The sequence below is a fragment of the Lepidochelys kempii genome, chromosome 9 (genome assembly GCF_965140265.1).
Source record: "Lepidochelys kempii isolate rLepKem1 chromosome 9, rLepKem1.hap2, whole genome shotgun sequence".
Lineage (NCBI taxonomy): Eukaryota > Metazoa > Chordata > Testudines > Cheloniidae > Lepidochelys > Lepidochelys kempii.
Window position 1 is genome coordinate 11,219,649 of NC_133264.1, and position 20,818 is coordinate 11,240,466.

Here is a 20,818-nt window from a genome sequence, read left to right on the forward strand (position 1 = left end):
CCATTAGGAAAGGGATAAATAGTAAGACAGAAAATATCATAATGCCTCTAAATAAATCCATGGTACCCCCACATCTAGAATATTGTGTGCAAGTCTGGTCACCCTATCTCAAAAAAGATAGAATTGGAAAAGATACACAGAAGGGCAACAAAAATGATTAAAGGTATGGAACAGGTTCAGCTTGGACTAAGGTGGGACCTTGTGAAGGCAGCGGGGCTCGGGTGGCGATTTAAAGAGCCTGGGGCTCCAGCCGCTGCAGGGAGCCCAGGGCCATTTAAATCACCAGCCTGGGGAAGCCGGTCCCGCACGGCGCACGGGCTCTTGCCAGTACGCGGGACCGGACCAGCTTACTTTCTCCTCTGCCCACTAGGCTTCAGAATACTTGTATGGGCTTTCTGGATTAAAATATGCTTGTATCCAGCAGAAGCCTGGTGCCAGTTCCAGGTTTTTGCGATGCTCGTGCTCCAGGATACTCCGGGGCCCGGCTATTTTCTAGCGCAGTACGAGCCGATAGACTTGCTCGCTATTTTGATGCAGTAGTTTGGGAGCTTGGGGCCAAAGACCGTCAGGAATCGGCGGGATCCCTCGGGATCCCCCTCGATCCAGCTTTTCCCTCTCTCCCTGGGTTTGCAGACAGAACGTGGGCACCTCACTGGCCGCGCGCGCCGCTCTTGAGAACGTTCCCCGGATGCCGCGCGCTCCCTTCTCTGCAGGGGGAGGGGAGGGAGGCTGTGGCTCCCTCCAGGAGGAGGATGTACGGGAGGGGACGCTTTGGACAGGGAGAGAAATGAAGGAGCCAAGCAGAAAGCCAGAAAGAGTTCGGCTGAAAAGGAGAGGAGAGTTGTAGAGGCTCCAGCGAGAGCAAGAGTTTGCATTCCCTCCTCCTCGTACTCTCTGAGCTCCTGGTTTGCATTGCAAGCTCCCTGCTCTCCTTGTGCCTCAGTCCTGCCTGCCTTCCCTCACAGCACCCCAAGAAGGAACAGCTCCTATGCAGTTTGCAGCACTGCATTAAAAAGAAAGCAGTGCGGGTCACCCAGGGCAGCTGAAAGCAACAAAGCAGCAGCTTCCAGCACAAACTGAGCCCTTTGCAAAAACAATAATTCAGTCTTGGCTCCCTCCCTTTTTTTTTTTTTTTTTGCAAGTGCATAGTAAAAAAACCCTCCACAACGTGTCGGCCTTAGAGGGATCCGAACCAGGCAAAGCAGAATGTACCAAGGACACATGCAGGTAAGAGGTTGCTAGTAGGCTACCCTATGGGAAGCACGCGTAGCTGGGTCTGGAGAAAGGTGATTCTCTTAAGTTTCTGTGGGATGTCTGTAAGAGGGGAGGGGGAGGTTCTGCTTTCGCACCATGCAACAGGTGAATTGGTGCAATATGATCGTGGCATTCGGAGTTGAGGGAAAAACTCGACCCGGGTTAGCTAAAAAAAGGAGGGATGTGAAAATCTGCCAACTTTATAACTAGGTGAAGTTTGATGTTTATTTGTTCATTTCTTTCGCTTAAACATTTATGTTAATTTATGATCATTCAAATAGGTTCAAGTGATCATTTCAGAGCAAACGTTCGTGGTTTGTTGTCAACTGACCCGCGTCTCTGGCCACCCTCTTGATGCATCCCTCCATGTATGTCATGTGAAGGGCAAACAATAAGGGGAGAGGCAGAGTAAATGCTTTGCAAACTCTGCATATATTTCATTCCACACTAAAGCCATGCATTAATTTCCTCTTATTGCATAGACGCGTTGTGTTCAGAAGTGGTCGGTTTCTGTTCCCTCCCGCTCCATATTATGGGACGGGGATTCATCTCATTAAGTACCAGGATGACTCTGTAGGGTGGAATTTCAAACACATGTCTAAGCGACTTCAACATTTTAGGTAGAAATCTTGGCTTCTGGTGCTATCGATCTACATCACTGAAGATGCCTCTCCCTGCTGCTAACTCACTAGTGCTTTGGACGTGATTACTGTAACCTTGACTCTCACTCTCCTTCATGTGGCTCTTCCTTAAAAAGCCAGCTGTATGCTGGAGAACAGGAGGAACTAGTAAAGCAGCATAGAAGTTGACACTGACCTCACAAAGCTGTTTCTTTGCATTGGGACCCAATCCGGCTTCTTGTTCATTGAGTTAAACGATCAAACACATCTATTAGTTACAGTGGCACCAGTCTGGCATGTAGCATGTGTGAGTGTCAAGGATGTTTACATAGCAACTGCAGTACAGTACTAGTAAGTACTGTTTTGTGTGATTCTGAATGCAATGTTTCAAGACATGCGGAACAGTTACTACAGACTTAAGTCAATGTCAAACTTTGTATAACAAACAAGTTAAATAACTACCCTGATTCAGCACCCTCTACTTTCCAAAACTGAATGTAGACTAGTTGCTGCCTTCCACTTAATTGTATTACTTAATCTCTGCAAATGATAACTGTTGTGTCATACTATTATTTGTGATTAAAGAATAAATAGGATTTAACAAGAAAATTAATAGGTGGAAATAAGCATACTGCTACTTTTTAGGTTAGAAGTAGGTTAAAGTGTGTATTGTTTTACAGTAACACAAAAATAGTTGTATAAATAATATGACTGACTTTGGACAGTGGGCAAAGTATATTTGTATCATTATACAAAGTAGAGTTATTTTGTTGTGAAGAATAAATTGTAAACTTTGAATAAATATATTACAAATGTTAAAAGGGAAATGTGATGGTGTATTGATATCCTTGGCAGTTTCAGTATATTACATGAGTCATAAAACAGGACAGTTTAACAACTACTATTTTCAAAATTAATTTAGCACTAGAGTTATAATAGAAAAATCAGATCTAAACATACAAACATTTTCTAATAAAATACACAACTTTTAAAAGCATTTTGCTGGTAGTTAGGCTAATGTCACTAATCAAAAATTAACTAAACACTAACCAACCTCACTTACAAAGCTTACTGAATTAAAAATTATATTCAGTATATTTGTCAAATGTAACAAACAAAGAAACAACTTGTCCAATTAAGCTCTTTAATGCATTTTTGTTCTGCTGCTGTCCCGACAGGAATCATTAAGATCCTTAAGGGTACCAGTAAAAAGACTAAAAAAAGCTTTTATAAAGCATCTTCATAATTAGTAACTGCTTAATTATTGAGTTTTTAAGTGAGTCAGACAAAGAAAAATAAAGAATTAATCTATAATGGGCTGATCTCCTATGAAGTTTATTTAAACCACCTTGGAAGGCAAACTACCAGTTTTATGCAACTACAGTATCCACCCAGGTACCGACAAAAAATGCCGAAGCATCACAGGCACTTCATGTCCTTTTGGGTCTACTTTGTTCTTCTTCAAAGTGAACTAGTCAGTGAAATATGGTAACAGTTCTGCTAACTTTGGGGAACGCTATGATAATTGGAAATGCTTACATCTCTCTGTCACTAGTTCATCATCTACAAATTATGCAGTATATAAAATTGCTTAAAAGTCGGCACCTAAATAAAACCAGTCAAGTTTTAAGAGTTCCTGAGCACTCATAGCGCCCATTGGTTTAAAGGGAAGCATACACCTAAGCGTTTTGTTGAACTGGGGCCTAAATATGGATTTAAGTAGCTAATTTTAGGCACATATATTTGAAAATATTGGCCACTCTATATAACATCTGATCCTGCGCTCCTTACTCAGACAAAACTCCCACTGAAGTCACTGATGGTGGAATAATGCAGGATTACATCCATTCTTATGCATAAACTCCAGCATGCTAATACTCATTTTCCTTTTTCTCTAGGTCTTGCCCTTCTACATAAAACTAGAATTTACAGAAAAATTTCTCAAGTCCAATTACTTTAATATGAATGTTTACAAATGCAATGTTTTATTAAGCAATTGTTGCGATTCAATTATGTTCTTGGAAAACTTTTGCACGATGTAAACATTTACACATACAACAATATAATGAATGACATTTGTTTATTATATAGATTGAGAATTTACCCATTTTGCATATTCACACTGAGCCCAACCTGTAGTTTTCCTTTGAATGCAATAAACACTGCAAGACTAGCTTAAATGAGCCCTGATTCAGGAAAGCACTTAAGCACATGCTGAACTTTAAGCTTGTGCTCATGCCCTACTAAAGTCAGGCACATACTTAAGAGATTTGCTAAATCAGAGCCATAACATACTAGTGTCTACTTTTTGAATTATTACTTTATAGTACATGCAGTATTTGAAATGTTACAAGGAATTCCAGAAAATGACTCCGTTTTTAAAAAGTTCTTTTTTCTTGTAAGTCTTGGGTTTAGATTCCTCTCATTCTTTTTAGAACTTATCCCTCAAATACCAAGCTGGGTATGTGTCCTCTCTTAGTGCTCACATGTGCAGCTTTGTATGGGGCAAAATAAGCAAGATGCAGGGCCACTGCAGCCTTGATATATGCAAGTGCAGTTCCAGTTTAACCAGTGCTTACTCCTGTTTTTTTCTTAATTTCATGCCACTTCATTTATTATTTCAACAAAGAAATATTAGGGAAATCCTAAACAAGTTATGAAGGGAAATGTAGTTTTGAAAGAAAGGCATATTATAGGTGTAATCCACTTTCCACTGCTACATCACATTTTTACAGCAAAATTCTATGCTACTTGTGCACCCCAAATCAAAGGGTGAGAGGAAAGCAGAATTGAACCTTTCAAGGCAGTCAGAAAGACACAAAGAGACAATACTCAGAGAAGTGCATGACCTAGCTCCTTCAAAGCCATTTCACTATAATTTAAATAAGCAAACATATCTTAATATTATTTAAGTAACTTTTAAGGCCCATATTATTTACCAGATCAAACCTCTCCTTTTCAACAGTGCGCTGTCCACGATGTAAAAGGTATTGACATATTTTCTAAGATAGATATTAGCTACTCTTCTGAGGCCTGTTCCTTTGGTGGGGACTTTTGCAGGATGAGAGAACTTCAGGATAGACCCATGGACCATTAAATTAGGTTCCAATCTGGCAAACATTTACACAAGTGCATACTTTTACTCACTTGAGTAGAGTTAAAACCCTACATAGGTGATTGCAGGATCAAGGCCTTAGTCACCTTCTAAAATCATTTTAGAACTTAAAATCTGTTGCAAAGCTTTTACATTTTATTGGACACTGTGTGTGCCACTGCCCTGGGGTCAGACCTATCTCTGAGCTTCATGGGAGTTTCAGGCATGGAGTGAAGGTAAGTTATGACTGTCGGGTAGGATTTTTAACAACGTGATGTATTTACTTAACTCAGCTCCCATTGGAATCAGTAGTAGAAGTCCCACATCAGTGGGAGGGGAGTTAGGCCAGTGTGAATGCTTTTGAAAATCCCACCCTTAGACCTTTACTCATTCATCTTTCCAGAAAATAGATTTTTGAACAAAAAGAGCTGGCATGGTATTTCATGTGTGTAGCTAAGTGGCACTGCTGTGTTTGGAGGTGCCACATGTCAGGTAAAGCAGAGATCCTGACCACTTGTAGTTATTAACATTCCCCTGGCAATTTTGCAAGAACATAGTATTAGCTCTGATGTTCTGGCCAAGTTCCAAATCAGATAATTACATTCAGTCTCCCTAATTTTTCCCTGAACTGATAATTGCATAGGTTATCCACTTCCTGTCCCTGTTAGACAGCCTGCCTGTGCGCTGCTGAAGAGTTGCTGTGTTGTTCCCTAGAGGTGGCTGAATTTCAGTTATGGATTAAATGATCCATGTGCATCATTTGCATTTCAGTTGAAGGATCCCGTTCTGCAAATACATACACATAGGACTTCTGTGGGTCTACTGATGTGAACAGAGTTATCTATGTGTAAAAGTGCTTTCAGGATCAGGCTCAAAATGGGTGAAGTACTTTGGGGGCCTTTTGACATATAGACCAGGTTCCCCCATGGTCTTTAAAGACGTTTAATCTGGTAGGCTAATTTCAACAGCTCTGTTTAAATAGTTAGTTAGGCATGTTGCTCTTGTAGTGGAGTGAAATACCTGTCATGTTTTCATTGTTTTGATCTGAGTAACAGATGTTGTGTAAAGTACAATTATCCAGAACTAAGAAAACACTAACAGTCCAAATTCTGACTGGTACTTGGAAACGGGTGTAGTGGACTCCCAAATAGGTGCACATAAAAGCAAGATTAATATTTGCCTGTATCTTTGCCAAGACCAACATCCTCACATAATCTAAGAGCAGGTACAGTCTGTTCAAGGGATGTGCATATAAGCCATAGCCAATTTGAGGATGTATGTACATCTGTGGATGGATTATATCCCCTGATCAGTAGGTTATGTCCTGTAATGTAAATCTCCTGTCCTGTGGAAAAGCTTCCCAGCTCCTGTATGCCAAAAATATGCAGCACCTTTGTGCAGCACCAGTCAGAATTTGGCCCATATAATCTATATTGTTTTTCTTCATATTGATAATTCTGGTTTCCTTGAGTTAGCTCCAAAAGGCTGCAGAGGGAAACATTAGCATTTGCCTTGTTAATTATGTGATCCTCTAATCAAACCAGTGAAGAGCATGGTGATTAGGTCTGAACAACCACGGGCCCAAATTTTCCCTCATTTACACAAATGGAACTCCCACTGTTTTCAGTGGGAGTTGCACCGATATAAGTAAGGACAGCATTGGCATCTTGGTCCTTTTTGCCTTTAACCATGGTTTCTTCTTGTCACCAGCCTGGTTCAAAGTTACCAACTGTCCTGTGTGGCAACAGCAAAGCTTTTGTGAATTGCTTTTTCTAATCCAACCGCTTTTTCAATTGGTATTTGTATCAAGGAAAGAGGTTAGTGAACACACATTCATTAAAACAACAAGGGAGTCCGGTGGCACCTTAAAGACTAACAGATTTATTTGGGCATAAGCTTTCGTGGGTAAAAACCTGAAGAAGTGGGGTTTTTACCCACAAAATCTTATGCCCAGATAAATCTGTTAGTCTTTAAAGTGCCACCAGACTCCTTGTTGTTTTTGTGGATACAGACTAACACGGCTACCCCCTGATACTTGACACATTCATTGTTCATTATAAGTGGATTGAGAGATAATTTTTCCCTGCTAAAGCCTACCCTCAAATGCTCATATCAGTGTGTCAAGAAGATATAAATAACATACTCCCTTTGCAGATTAGAGTTAAAAACACTGAGTTTACACCGCTCAATTTTACTAACATAAGCATGGGATAAAGACACACTGCAGCATTGCAGGGGGCATTAAATAAAATTGATAGAAAGCATCAGATTTTGCATAGTGGGCCTATTAGTGCCTTTTAAACTCAAGGGTGACACCAATTAAAAACCAAGAAACCCTGAAAGAAAGTTGTTTTTAGGGTTTTAAACAGAAGAACCGAAGAATACTGGGTTTGTAGAGTGCCCACAATAATCCTCACTGGGACCTTTGGGCGTTACTGCAGTAGAAACAATTAATAAAATAACAACAGTAACGTTGCTCTACATGAGTACCAGAGTGATGAGTTATTTCTGTTGCAATTCACTGAAGTTTGGCAGTGAAGGTAACTTTTCCACTTATAGATTTCCATTGTAGAAGAAATGTTATACCAGTTACCCGAGACCTGATTCTGTTTGCAGTTAAGTGAACTGAAGAACTCTTACTAACTTCAGTAGAAGTAACAGCAGACCCTGACTCCTGGTTTTTAGGAGAATGATTAGGTGAACTTACCTCATATTAAATAGTAAGGACCTCAGTGAATTTAATCAGGTATTTAATGGCTCATATATATTTTTTAGCTAATATGTGATATAAAAGCAAGTACACAATCAATATAAATGTAGGCCTAGTTTAGTTGGTTCATCAGACCTTAGAATAACCCTTTTTCAGTAACGAGTGCAAAACAATGTTTTTGGCTTTCTTAATATCCTGTTATTTCACTTCTGGAATGTCCCATCTTTGGGTATGATGGTCCAAGGATGAAGTAACAGAGAGAGGTTACAATAGTCCAGCCAAATATAACCAGGGTAAACAAAGAAAATTTCCAAAGTCCCAAAAGTCACTGTCATATATTAAGATTGATAGTTTTGTTATTGCTAATAAGTTATATAATTTAGGGTGTAATGCAGAATCTCATATTTGCTCATAAAACATTATTATTAATATGTAATGAATCAGAGGAGAGGAGTGTTGATAGAAGTAGGGTATCATCTTGGGTATAAAAGAGAGTACTGAGATGTAAGTTTTTACCTTTGTTTGTGTAGAGCCTTGTCTGTGTACAACCGTGTGTCTATATACTCAGCTAGATCAATGGCTGGTCACCTTTAACAGATCACTGGGGTGTGGCTCTTTGTACCTATGCTGACATAAACCTGTTTCTTGGATCTGAACTCTAGAGTTAGCAGTGGTTTTGTCTGCCATAACAAGCAGTGGTTCTTTGGTTTGCTGGGTTTGTAAGGTAACCTGTGGGCCTGGTTAGTGGCTCTGAAAAACATCCTTACACGGTTCAATAAGGCCAAAATCCTGGCTCAGTCCACGAGCTGGATGAGAAGAATCTCCCCACTGAGGCCATGAAACAGAGGTGAAGCCCCTTCACAGCTGTTGTCCTAGCTTCAGGGCTAGAGTAGCCTCCATAAAGCTTACACACCCTCTGCAAAGAGGACAATAATTGATGGATTCATGGGGCAGCTGATCCACTGGCCCCACTCCAAAACCTTCTTGTTTGTCCTCCAAGGAGCTGATCTCTGCAATGCAGACTCCCCTCTGGAGAATCCCCCCATTCTCTCCTCTCTCCCACTTAACTGAACTGAGCTACTTTTAGTGGGACCTATGTTAGTGGGAAAGGGAGAAGAATTTTCCCTTGAGGGCTAACCTCAATAGTTCTTACTTGAGAAGTTAAGTCAATGAGAGCTTTCCCCCATAAGGAAGTCCACATCAACCAAGTGGTGCATATGGGAAATTTGGGGTTTTAAATCACCACTTGACAATTGCTAATAACATTTTTTTCTGGTCAAGAATCTGAGGTTCCAATAGGTTATTGCACTGATGCTTTTAACAGATCATAATTATTTACAAAATGTTGCAGGGCCAGATTTTCAAAGGTATTTAGGTGCCTAAAGCACCTATACCCCATTGAGTTCCATGGTGAAAATCCCACTAGATGAGTATCTGCATCTTTAGGTGTCTAACTACCTTTAAAGATACGGCCTGCTGTATCTTTGCCAAATAACTGCAAAGTCCCATATTTCTCTGAACTTAGGAAGAGAGACCTAGAATGTTTCATACTGTTTTTAGTAAATGATCATACAACACCACTGTGAGATGATCATGAAGGAAAGTGCTTATATCACATTAGTAAATTCCAAAACAATTTAGGAAATTCTTAGTGCACTCTTAAGTATGTATATTTCTGTGTGTATACACACACAAATTTATTTTAATAGCAGCAAAGATGTGAGTGTAAAAAGGGCCTGATCCAAAGCCCATTGATATCAGTCGGAGTCTATGCACTGATTTCAGTAACTTCTGGATCAGGCCCAAAAGGGAAGTGGGCCTTTCCCCATCCTTCTTGTACCCCTGCACCGGAACAAGGCACAATCTTAATCCTTTTGCACTTCAGGAAAAGCTTCAGGACTCTAGCGCCAACAGGAGCAGAAAACCAGTAGAGGGGAAAGGAAAAATGGGCTGGGGAATGGGAAGTGTACAGTGGATGTTATTAAAGGGTCTAGCAGATGCTGCTGTTGATGCTGCTGTTGCTCTTCCAGAGCTCCTCGTGATGTTTTGCCCTAGGAGCTGCTGTCGGTGCACTGTCCCTTCTCATCTCTGCAACCCCTCTAATGAGGATAGTGGCATTAAGCCATTGTCTAGCCCATAATATTCTTATAATAAATCTTTTGTATGTGTATAACAAGAGCTAGAATGAGAAAGAAGCCAAGCAGTAATAAAAACGTAATAGAGTCAGTGGTGGTAGGGATTTATACTGGTCTGATGAGAACAGATTTTAGCCCATAGTGTGCAGAGTACATTTATGGCTTTGTATAAATGATTTATTCATTATTTTATCAAAGAGTCTTAATAATAAAAGTAGAGTATGATGATTATTATCTAAAGCGTGTTATTTTGAACAAGAGAACTCAAACTGCTCTGTCTTGCAACCCTTGCCCAGGAAAGTCTCCAGCTGAACTCAGCTGGAATCTTTTCTTTGAAGGGATCAGAGGAGCATTTCTCAAAGTCATTTCAAATTTACTTTCCAGTGTGACAGACAGAAGCTCCAGGCACGATTCAGATTCATAAAAACTACCTAGTGTTCAGTCTCTCCATTTTCTGTACCATATCAGATCTTGTTGATCATATTTGGCATCCCCTCGAGTATCAGACAGAATGACTGTGTTCATCATCATGCCATCACCTCTTGAGAACAGCTACAGCATTACATCCTTGCATATTTTAGTTACCAGTGGTTGCTGTATTATGGTTCACTGAAGCATTGTTCTGCTGTTTGTTTCTCATAAGTTGCAGGAGTGAAACCAGCAAAGGAGTTCCAAATATCTGAGATCATTACCTAATGGCTGTTCAAGGTCTTGGGAAAAGCATAGTGCTAAAGAGTCTCTGGTTTGCTGTATAAAAAGCTTCATTTAGCAAATGCCCAGGATGGTTCTTGAAGGGTTAACAGTTCCCTTCTGATCAGTATGAGCAGTGTGAATGATTATGTAATAGTAATTGTTTTTAATTATGTAGGTTGCAGTTGTGGATCATGCATTGATACACTAGACAAATTAACCTTGTACAATTTGGTGGCAGAAGAATGATTTTGAGTCACGTCTCTGCAGTTATCAAATAACAGCAGAATTTCCGTGCCTGAAGATTTGCTGTCCAACTTTTTACTCTTACCTTCATAGTCTGAGCTAGACAAATACTACAAAACAAGTTTCAGATCAATTCCCAAATAGCTGTTTGGGTTAGCCAAGGTCAGTGTCATGAGAACGTTGGTGCAAGCATGGTTTTGTTAACACACATTTGGGGAATGGTTGTACTTCATGCAGATGCAGAGATTCTCATGTGAACACAGGTATTTAACATGCAAATGGGATTATTCACTCTATGCTATTCCTCTATGTTCACATCCTTGATTACACTTCAATAGAATCATAGAATCATAGAATATCAGGGTTGGAAGGGACCTCAGGAGGTCATCTAGTCCAACCCGCTGCTCAAAAGCAGGACCCATCCCCAATTAAATCATCCCAGCCAGGGCTTTGTCAAGCCTGACCTTAAAAACTTCTAAGGAAGGAGATTCCACCACCTCCCTAGGCAACGCATTCCAGTGTTTCACCACCCTCCTAGCGAAAAAGTTTTTCCTAATATCCAACCTAAACCTCCCCCACTGCAACTTGAGACCATTACTCTTTGTCCTGTCCTCTTCCACCACTGAGAATAGTCTAGAACCATCCTCTCTGGAACCACCTCTCAGGTAGTTGAAAGCAGCTATCAAATCCCCCCTCATTCTTCTCTTCCGCAGACTAAACAATCCCAGTTCCCTCAGCCTCTCCTCATAAGTCATGTGTTCCAGACCCCTAATCATTTTTGTTGCCCTTCGCTGGACTCTTTCCAATTTATCCACATCCTTCTTGTAGTGTGGGGCCCAAAACTGGACACAGTACTCCAGATGAGGCCTCACCAATGTCGAATAGAGGGGGACGATCACGTCCCTCGATCTGCTCGCTATGCCCCTACTTATACATCCCAAAATGCCATTGGCCTTCTTGGCAACAAGGGCACACTGCTGACTCATATCCAGCTTCTCGTCCACTGTCACCCCTAGGTCCTTTTCCGCAATAATCCAATTAGGCAACAGAAACAATATCATGTTATTTAGGCAACCAGTCACACACCACAGATTATGAATACAAGGAGAAATAGTTGAGGATATAGTCAGAACAAGTAGTTTGTGAACAACCCATTGGCTGAAATGCAGTCAAAAAGTGAACAATTATGAAAAACTGAGAATTCATGAATGGGAAAAAATGGTTTGCTCTGAACGGCTGCACAGATCCATGCAGAATGCACTGGAATGCGTACCTTACACTAAGGCTCATTTAAACAATCCAGGCTTTTTTAGACTTACTAACTCAAAACTACTTAAGCTCCTGTACAATACTTTGCATCTATCACTGCTGACATGCATTCTTTAGTTTCTTGACTTCCTTGCAAGACCATCAGTTCTAAAAAGTTAAGATCCGAATTGTCATAACAGCAGGAGAGAAAATAGTTGCTTCAACTGCGTTAACGTGTCTTTTGGATAGTGGTCATCAGGGAGTGCAAAAGCAATACAGTCACACTCATTTAAAACTGGAAAATTAGCACCAGTTGTTTCATCGTGACATTTATACACTAGATTATGCTTTATGCTCTGTCTTCAGAACCAGACAGATGATATCTGGAATACTATTTCCATTTCAACTGGCAGCCTTTTAAAAACATATCTATTAGAGAACTCCTGCTATTTCGTGGAAGTCTTTGAAAACTTTGCTTCTAGAGGCAGTTCTGCTTATATAGCATATATTGTTTGTCTTTCTCTTCCCTGAATCTATATTACTGAGACTGTGTGAATGGCAACAGGATCATTGCTTCTTGAGAGTTCATCCGCTCCTACCACTTGTTTCTTCTCCTTATGCCACTAAATCCTATTGATAAAAAACCATAAATAAATTACAGAGAATGAGCTAAATCCTGCTCTCATTTACATCAGTACAGCCCCACTGATCAGTGGACTAAATTCTGAGCAGGTGCCATTCAGTTCACTTGCAGAGTTTCACGCACTTCCATGAGGTCACAACTGGATGTTGTGAGAACGCTGTGGTGTAACTGGAAACGAAATTTGGCCCATTTTCTGAAATATGGGTTCCAAAATGGGTTATTTATCACAGCTTTCTGCCTTGCGTCAGCTGCTTAATGCTGACTCAGCTAGCAGCAACCTGTGGCCATGTGCTTCAAGATTCCTTTGGAAAAGATTCCATTGTGCTCTAGGGTAAACCTTGGCCTCACTGAAATCAGTGGCGAAGTTCCCATTGACGTCAGTGGAGCCAGGATTTCACCCTAGAATTTTTCATAGCAGGGGTATAAAACACTCCAGTTTTCTTTTCTCGAGAGATTTTTTTTAAGAGACAGACCATACAGGACACCTTCATTTTGTGCAGTTTGGCATTCCCCTTTCTTGACAAACTAAGATTAAATTGCTGTTAATTAACCTCTTTTCAAAAATCCTCTAACTAGCTTTTTATATGGACCCATCACAATGCCTGTGGCATATGGCATCATGCTTTGCTTGAAACCTATTTGGTAAAGAGGAAAATTCTCTGCATGAGCATACATAACTGAAAGCATCCAGGGCTACAAGGGACTTTTAATTGCCTCTCTCTCTCTCTCTCTCACTCTCTCTCTCTTTCTAGATTACTAGATGCACAAATTAAAAAAATATATATTTCCACAGCTATAAAGTATGAGGGTTATAGATTACTGATGCTAAGCAGTGATGGATGGCTTCTCTTGTATAGGAATACATAGACAAATAACTAGTACATCACTGGGCCAAAATCAGCCATGAGGATTTGTGCCTGCTCAGACCATATCTGTATTTGGTCCATTAGCTGCTTTCTACGTAAACAGTATGAAGGGGCATAGGAATAAAATACTGGTAATAGACAATGATTTGGGGTCTTTTAAAAATTATCTATCCAGTCAGCAATCTATGTGAGAGATGCATCCTAGGTGATGTCTAAGGTAGTTTGTCTTTATAACTTAGTTGGGAGATACACATAATCTCTATTATGCAACTGATGTGAAACTGGTGCTTATTGATCTGATTTGCCCAATACAAGGTATGGCATTCTGGCTGGGGTGTAGAGAAGAAAAGAGAGTGTGAAGACTGAAATGTAAAGCCAGGTCTGTTGTGTGGCACAGGAGGGGTTCTCCCTATCTCTCCTTTTCAATGTCTGAGTAAATGTCGTGCTTTTGAAGGTGCTGCACAGCACCGTGAGGAGCCTGATAATCTGTTCATTCAAAGAGAGTGAAACTCACCCTAGTTGTGCAGGTGCAAGGCCTCCACACCCCTTAAGCTCTGCAAGGGAACTGCACACGGGTGCTGCCTACTAAGTAGCTGCACAGCATGTCCCAAGCATGCTGTGGGATTGGTCTCCATTCCAGTCCTGTGGAGGTTAGCGTGGAAGGCCATGCTGGAGGCAGGTTAAGGTGGTCCAGGAGTGGGCCAAAGGAGAAGGGCCATGGATCTGCATTTACACAGATTCAGTGTTACCAGTAAAAAATGCAACTGGTACAGAAGCATTGCAACCACTATTCCAACCCATAGGCTGAACTATTGCACTGGGTTTATTGGGAGAGGGGGAAACTCACCTCTCCAACCATCCAACACTTCACCCACATAGGACCTGAAACATCCAGCTTTATGTGAATGGAGTGAATTTACCCAGAAAGATTGAAAAGAACATTTAGCCACAGGCACAGTGAGTGGTAGTGAAAGATGTCACACGTGAACCTCACCCTAACGTAAAGAGACCACCTCTAGGGGAAAGGTTTTTCTGGTCGCCATGGCCCATAGAACCCTTGTCCTCTCTGCTGCAAGTGCCATCAAGGGTACAAGTTATGATACTGGTTTTGGGTGGTGTGGATACATGTCTATTAGGAATTGGATTGAACCCACCATCTAGTTATATGTGCCAACTGGTTGGGGTTCAATGGCCTAAGGGCTGGTCTATGCACCATTTTCATACTTCTATCAGTTTAGGAACTGGTATAGGTAAAGTGGTACAAGCCTCTAGTGTGGACATAGTTAGGCCATGTAAAGATGCTTGTAGCAGTGTAGCTTATTAATTTATTGTATAAGCTGTAATAATATATGCATTTTGATACCAGTATAACTCTGTCCACACTAGGGGGTTGTATCGCCTCAATTATCAGTTTCTAAACCAATATATTAATACCGATACAAAAACAGTGTATAAACCAGCCCTAAGAGATGGGAAAAGAGGCTCACAGAAGACTTCAGTGGGACTGTTTGCATGAATAAGTGGTATATAGGATGAGTACATGTTACAGAACTGGACGCAAAGTAATTAATGAAAATAAAACTGTGCACAGGAATGATTATTGCATAATGAAAGAAAGTAAAATTGGAAAGGAATGTTGAAGTAAATGGAGTAAATTTAGAGCCCAATTTTTACACTAGTAAAGGTAAAAGTATTTGGCCATCGATAAAATCTAATGTAAAATATGCATTTTTAAAGGCCATTAGAGGCAGGAGGAGGAAGTTAGTGACAGATGAGCAGATGTTACTCAATGAACACTTCGCATCAGTAATTTTAAAAGAAGCTGAAGGTCACATTTCCTAGCTTGGGATTCATTATTTTTCTGGAGAAGGGGGATGTGTGTGAAATGTTAAATGTCTTTATTATTGTACAAGGAAGAGAAGCCATTGACACCTGGCACCAAGCCCAGTTGGCTTTGGGTTTATGTCTTACTTTAAATAAATGTCCCTTCCTTTTAGCTTGAGGATCTATATCTCAGACAAATAGGAAGGATGGTCCAGTGGTTAAGGCACTAGCCTATTGAAACCTGGTTTCAAAGCCCTTCTCTGCCACAGGCTTCCTGTGTGACTTTGTGTAAGTTACTTTGGACCTCAGTTCCCCAGTGGTAACACTGGGGATCATGGTACTTCCCTACATCACAAGGATGTTGTGAGTATAAATACATTAAAAAGACTGTAGATGTTATGGAAGCAGGGACCATGTTGATTACCAATTAATATCTAAATAAGAGACCAACATAAGAAGTGAGCCTGAGCCATGAAGTTCAGATTTGAATCTAAACTTTCCTCAGACTTCAGAGGTGCTAAGGGCATTCAGTGCCTCATAGGATTGAGTGTCTTGTAAACAAATGACTTAGTAGGGGTGGCAAGGAGACTACTTATAATGGTGTCTCAAAAATGGGAATGCTAACGTTCAAAACAATAGAACCTAGCCAAGTAGATTCAACACTACTTTCAGAAATACTGCAGCTAAGATATACTCTCTAAGGTGCCACTAGTACTCCTTTTCTTTTTGCGAGTACAGACTAACACGGCTGCTACTCGAAAACGATTCATGTAGGGGCACTGAAGATAACAGTAATAGGGAATAACATCATGGAAATAGAGGCAGATGATAATAATCAAGAATAGAACAGAATAAAGTAACAAAGAGAGGTAGTGGGACAAATTCACAGAAAAACATTCTGCAGAATGTTTAGCAGCAGTGAAATAGATTGTGGAGTGTAAAGTATGAGTCTAGTTCAATTCTTAGTTATGGCTGGCAGTGGTTAACCAAGCCCAGTGCAGTAAGTGGGGTTGTACCTATATTATTGATTCACTGTCTGTTTTGAGGACTGGAGTATAAACTTGCAGAAAATTCAGAAAAAAATACACCAGTGATGTGTTTGCTGGGCAGGGAGGTCAGCTTCCTCTGAAGCATCAGAGCTTGGTCCCTTCTGGAGGCAGGACACTGGGTGGAGTGGATAAGTGCTTGGAGGTGGTACATAGAATCCTTTCGAGATGCCTGACTCGTGTGTCTTACTCACATGCTCATGGTACAACTGATTGCCAGAGCAGAAACCTTTGGGTTGCTTTTGCCTTCCTCTGTAGCATGGGGTGCAATTCGCCTATTGGGATCATCGGAGCACAAATCTCACATAATCAGTTCCCTACCATTGCTGGGGCCTTGGGCACTGGTGGCACCTTGGTCTCTCCTGTTCTCTGCCTGTGGCGTACTGTTTAGTTTTCCTGAGAACTGAAATGTTTGGGTCTAACTAAAGTGTTCGGGCTCAATGTAGGATATCTTTAATGGTTTGGGATATAGAGGAGGTCATGCTTGATGATCTAATGGGCTCTTCTGGCCTTAAACTCCTATGACAAAGAAAAAGAGACCACAAATGGAATAACATGGCATGCTCAGGTTTTGATTACCTTGTTACATTCAACCATTATTCTGTCAGAGGGACACTGTAACAAATGAATTGGTACTGCAGAAATGAGCCAGCATGTCTCCCTGTGTTTTGAAGGTCTGAGTTATTAGGAAAGATTATCCATATGTGGCAGGTCAATTTTAATATGTGCTTCATATTTAATATGGGGTGTTAAGATTGAAATATAATTTTTTAAAAAGATACACTGGGCATCCGAGTAGACTGAGCTGGTTTCAGATTAACCCTCCCAGCCAAGACTAATATCATACAAAAGTATGATAGGAGAGAATAAAGGGCAGACAAGCCTTTGGTGTCAGAGTAATAGGATGCAAAACAACTACTGTGTGGATACATCTTCAAAGGACTTGTCAAGTTGTGAAGCTTTGGAAGAAAAAACAAACTGAAACGGTTTATCCAAACCAGTGAATTCAATCCTGGATGGATTTGGGACACAGGAAATGGACATGGCATTAGAGACACTAGGCGACTCTGTGTGCGGGGGAGGGGGTGTCTGGTAGGATGATGAGACAAGCACATCAGAGAAACCTGAACGTATGACTAAGCCGAGAGTCAGGTCAGGGGAAGGGAAACACAAGAGATCTGATACCAAAGACCATCTCTGATAGGCTCTGTTGAAAAGAATCAGAGGGGAGAAAGAGGTACCCTCTATGTTCAAGATGCTTTTTATGTGTCATAACTAAATCCAGAATGAACCTTCTGGATGAGCTTTTGCAGAGTTTCAAATTAGATTTATTATGAACATCATAGGCGATATGATATCTACTTTGCACGGATCTGAAGGACCAAAACAGCCATAATGCTGGTTTAACTAGCTATCCTCACATGGCATACAGGCCTCTGTAGCAGGAGCATGGCCAGAGGAAAGGGGATGCAGCAGGGTTGTTTCTGTACCCCAGTGATCCCTGGCTGCTGAAATGGCCTCATGCTGCTCTAACTTACACTAGGACTGGGTGAGGATCCCAGCCAGTCCCATCTGGGGGCATAAGGGGGACAAGACTCCTTTCTCTCTCCAGAACAGTGCCAGGGACAGTTTGACTACAGTCCACAACAGGACCCATGTCTTTTGTTTTAAGTGGATCTTTTCTCTCTGTTCTTAATTAGACCACTTGAGTCTTAGGCTGGTGCTTGGAAATGCTATATCTTTTCTCCTGGAGAGGTGAAATCTCCATCCTGTCAGAAGAAGTAGTGAAGGGAAGGTATCTGGATTCCCCCTCCCCCAAGATTCTTATTCAAAAGAGGGAAGTAGTCCTTGCTCCTTAAGTTCTACTGTGTGCAGGGCTGTAGTCCAACAGACACACAGGAACACTTAATGACCACAACCAAGCCTTGAATTTAAGGAGCATAAGATGATACCCACATGCAGTGTATCTTAGGGGTTGGAGAATAAAGTCAGATTGCATAGAATCATGTGAGCTCTTGAGATAAATTGAACAGACTAATGAAAGTCAGGTACTGTCACCACATGAGCTCCTTACACCACCCCCCTTTATGTCATTGCACAATGCAGAAGCCTCCAACACCTTCCAGGGTGAGGCAGCTTAGCTCTCCAGCTAGGTCCTATAAAAACCCCTATCCCTTCCAGGGTGTCCAAAGTCCAAAATGAACACAAAGAAACAAACTCTTCCACCACTCCTGTGCAGTATCCTCTGCAAACTCTTCGCTTCTCCCAGGATCTGCAGCATACTAGGAAACAAACACTTCAGCCCTCTCTGGGCTTATGCAAGCCTAAATTGTTAACTATCAGTCAAACAAGGCAATCCTCCCAGGTCAGCCCTACCTTCCCTCAGGAAGGATCTGGTAGACAACTGTCTTTCTCAGTTCCAGGATCCAACCAGCCTTCTCTCCCACAGTCAGAACCAAAGGTCTACTTTTCTTCCCAGCCAGGCACCAACTCATCTGGGCTCTCCCCTTTTAGCTCCTCCCCCAAAGCTGGACATCTGCTTCCGGTATTGCATGGTGAAGCTGACTAGACCATAGCAGCCCCCTAGCCCTTTCCTGACATGCGTGGAGTCTGTATACTCTGTCACAGGTGCCTAATTCTACCCTCAGCTATGCCCCCAACAACCTCCCTGAATTCAGTGGGGTTACACAGACGTAGTTAGGAGACAATCTGGCACAAAATGTTGGAGACAGTAGCTAAATAAAAAATGTCATAGACTGAAGTTGAGAAGCTGTCGAGCAATAAAGGCAGAATTCCTTTTCACTAAATGCTGAAATATAGAACGTGCTGCTAGCATTAAGGAGCCATTAAACCCAATCATTTTAAGAGAAAGCTACATCGTTTTGGAAAAAGGAACAGAGGGAACTGCTGCTGGCTAGCTATTTGTTAATTTTTTATGTGAATGTATTGCTTATGAAAGTGATTGAATTAGCAGCACTGACAGGAACCCAGACACAGTAAAAGCTTCCTTACATGGACACAGGACTGCCCAATGCAGTGCAGTCCTGACTGTTAGCAGCGCCATTATTGAAGCCCTCAGCCTCTCTCAAGCACAGACTGGAGGGCAGGCTGAACTAAACTGAACTAAGCAGTGTTTCTGTGGTGTGGACAAACATCCATTAGAAGAGGCTAGGATGAGACCACTGCGCTCATTTGCATTGGTGACCTCATTTAGGATTTGATCCCAAGCTCCAGAGGAAAATGGCCAGTACAGCCTAGTTCACTACCATGCTTCCAAAATACTGCAAGGTAAGTTCTGAAACTAAAGGATGCTAGAAGCAGCTTGTATTTTGTGACAAGGAGTCTAAGAGTGAAAGCAAACCAGAAACAACCCTTATTCTTAACTGCCAAATCCTGCATCCTGCGGAAGGGTGTCATAGCAGTGGAATCAGCATGGGTCCACTGCTTTGGGAGAAGAGGGGCATTCCCAGGTACTAAGAGGCTAAACAGGGGTATCAGGCTCTTATCGTTCAGAGCAGAACAGCAGCTCTCTCCAGAACAACCAGACTCTGGGGGCACATCAGCAGAGTACAAGTAGTTGACTACCAGTTTGAGTATGCAGACCGACTCTCAGACCTCACCATTGAAGGGGAGTGTAAGGTCCATGGCTGCTATTCAAGCCCTGGGAGGATCTGACCCTTTTTGGAGGATCAGACTTTTTGCCTGAATCAGAATTTGGCCTTATGAAAAGAAGTGTTACATACAGATGGTACTATCACAAAGGGTATCACTGGTGGGAAACAGGAAAAAAGAATCAGGAGCAGGATGTTCTGTATAAAAATCTCACACCCATGAATATATTAATGTAAAGAAATATATTTCTGATATATATATATATCTGATATATTCTGATAAATATATTTTGAACATACCAAAAAGCAACCATTGGGCAATATTTTAGCATAGGCTCGTAAACTCCATACATTTAGGATCAGATTGCTGTAGTCTTGTTAATATGAGATATTTCCTTACTCTGAAAATAGCATTACTCTAAAAATAGCAATAAAATGAATTTAATGGGACTACACAGGGTCTAAGGTGTATTCAGGATGAGGGTATCAGAAACTAGCCCTCAGTCACAGCTTCCTATTTATTCCCTGTTGGCATCTGTCAGTAGAGGACTCACATCTCTTTTATTTAAAACTTTTGGTTGTTATAGAGATTATTTAAGTATTTTAACCTGTGAGAAATGCAGTTTCCTTTTCACACCATTCACCTGACTGAGGGCATTTCTCTCTGAGTGAGTGGTTTGACACATAGTACAGTGAAAGAACTATTGGTCTCTGATTATTAAAGGGGGAGAGCTTTTCACAATGCATTTTTCTATAGCCGTTGTCTCATTTAGCTAGCATTTGTAATTCATTTAACAATTTCAATCACTTATTAAAGTTATTTCCATCTTT

General features: G+C 41.2%; 1 protein-coding gene across 3 annotated transcripts in view; it reads left to right on the plus strand.

The window, feature by feature from the left end:
- The first annotated feature begins 727 nt into the window (after positions 1–727).
- The window catches only part of PEX5L (peroxisomal biogenesis factor 5 like), a 204,759-nt gene continuing 184,668 nt past the window's right edge, over positions 728–20,818 (plus strand). For all 3 annotated transcript variants that reach the window (XM_073359307.1, XM_073359306.1, XM_073359305.1), the window contains exon 1: positions 728–1,227. In XM_073359307.1, coding sequence (XP_073215408.1) covers positions 1,207–1,227 — 21 coding nt within the window. In that variant the 5' untranslated portion in view covers positions 728–1,206. The remainder of the gene's footprint in view (positions 1,228–20,818) is intronic.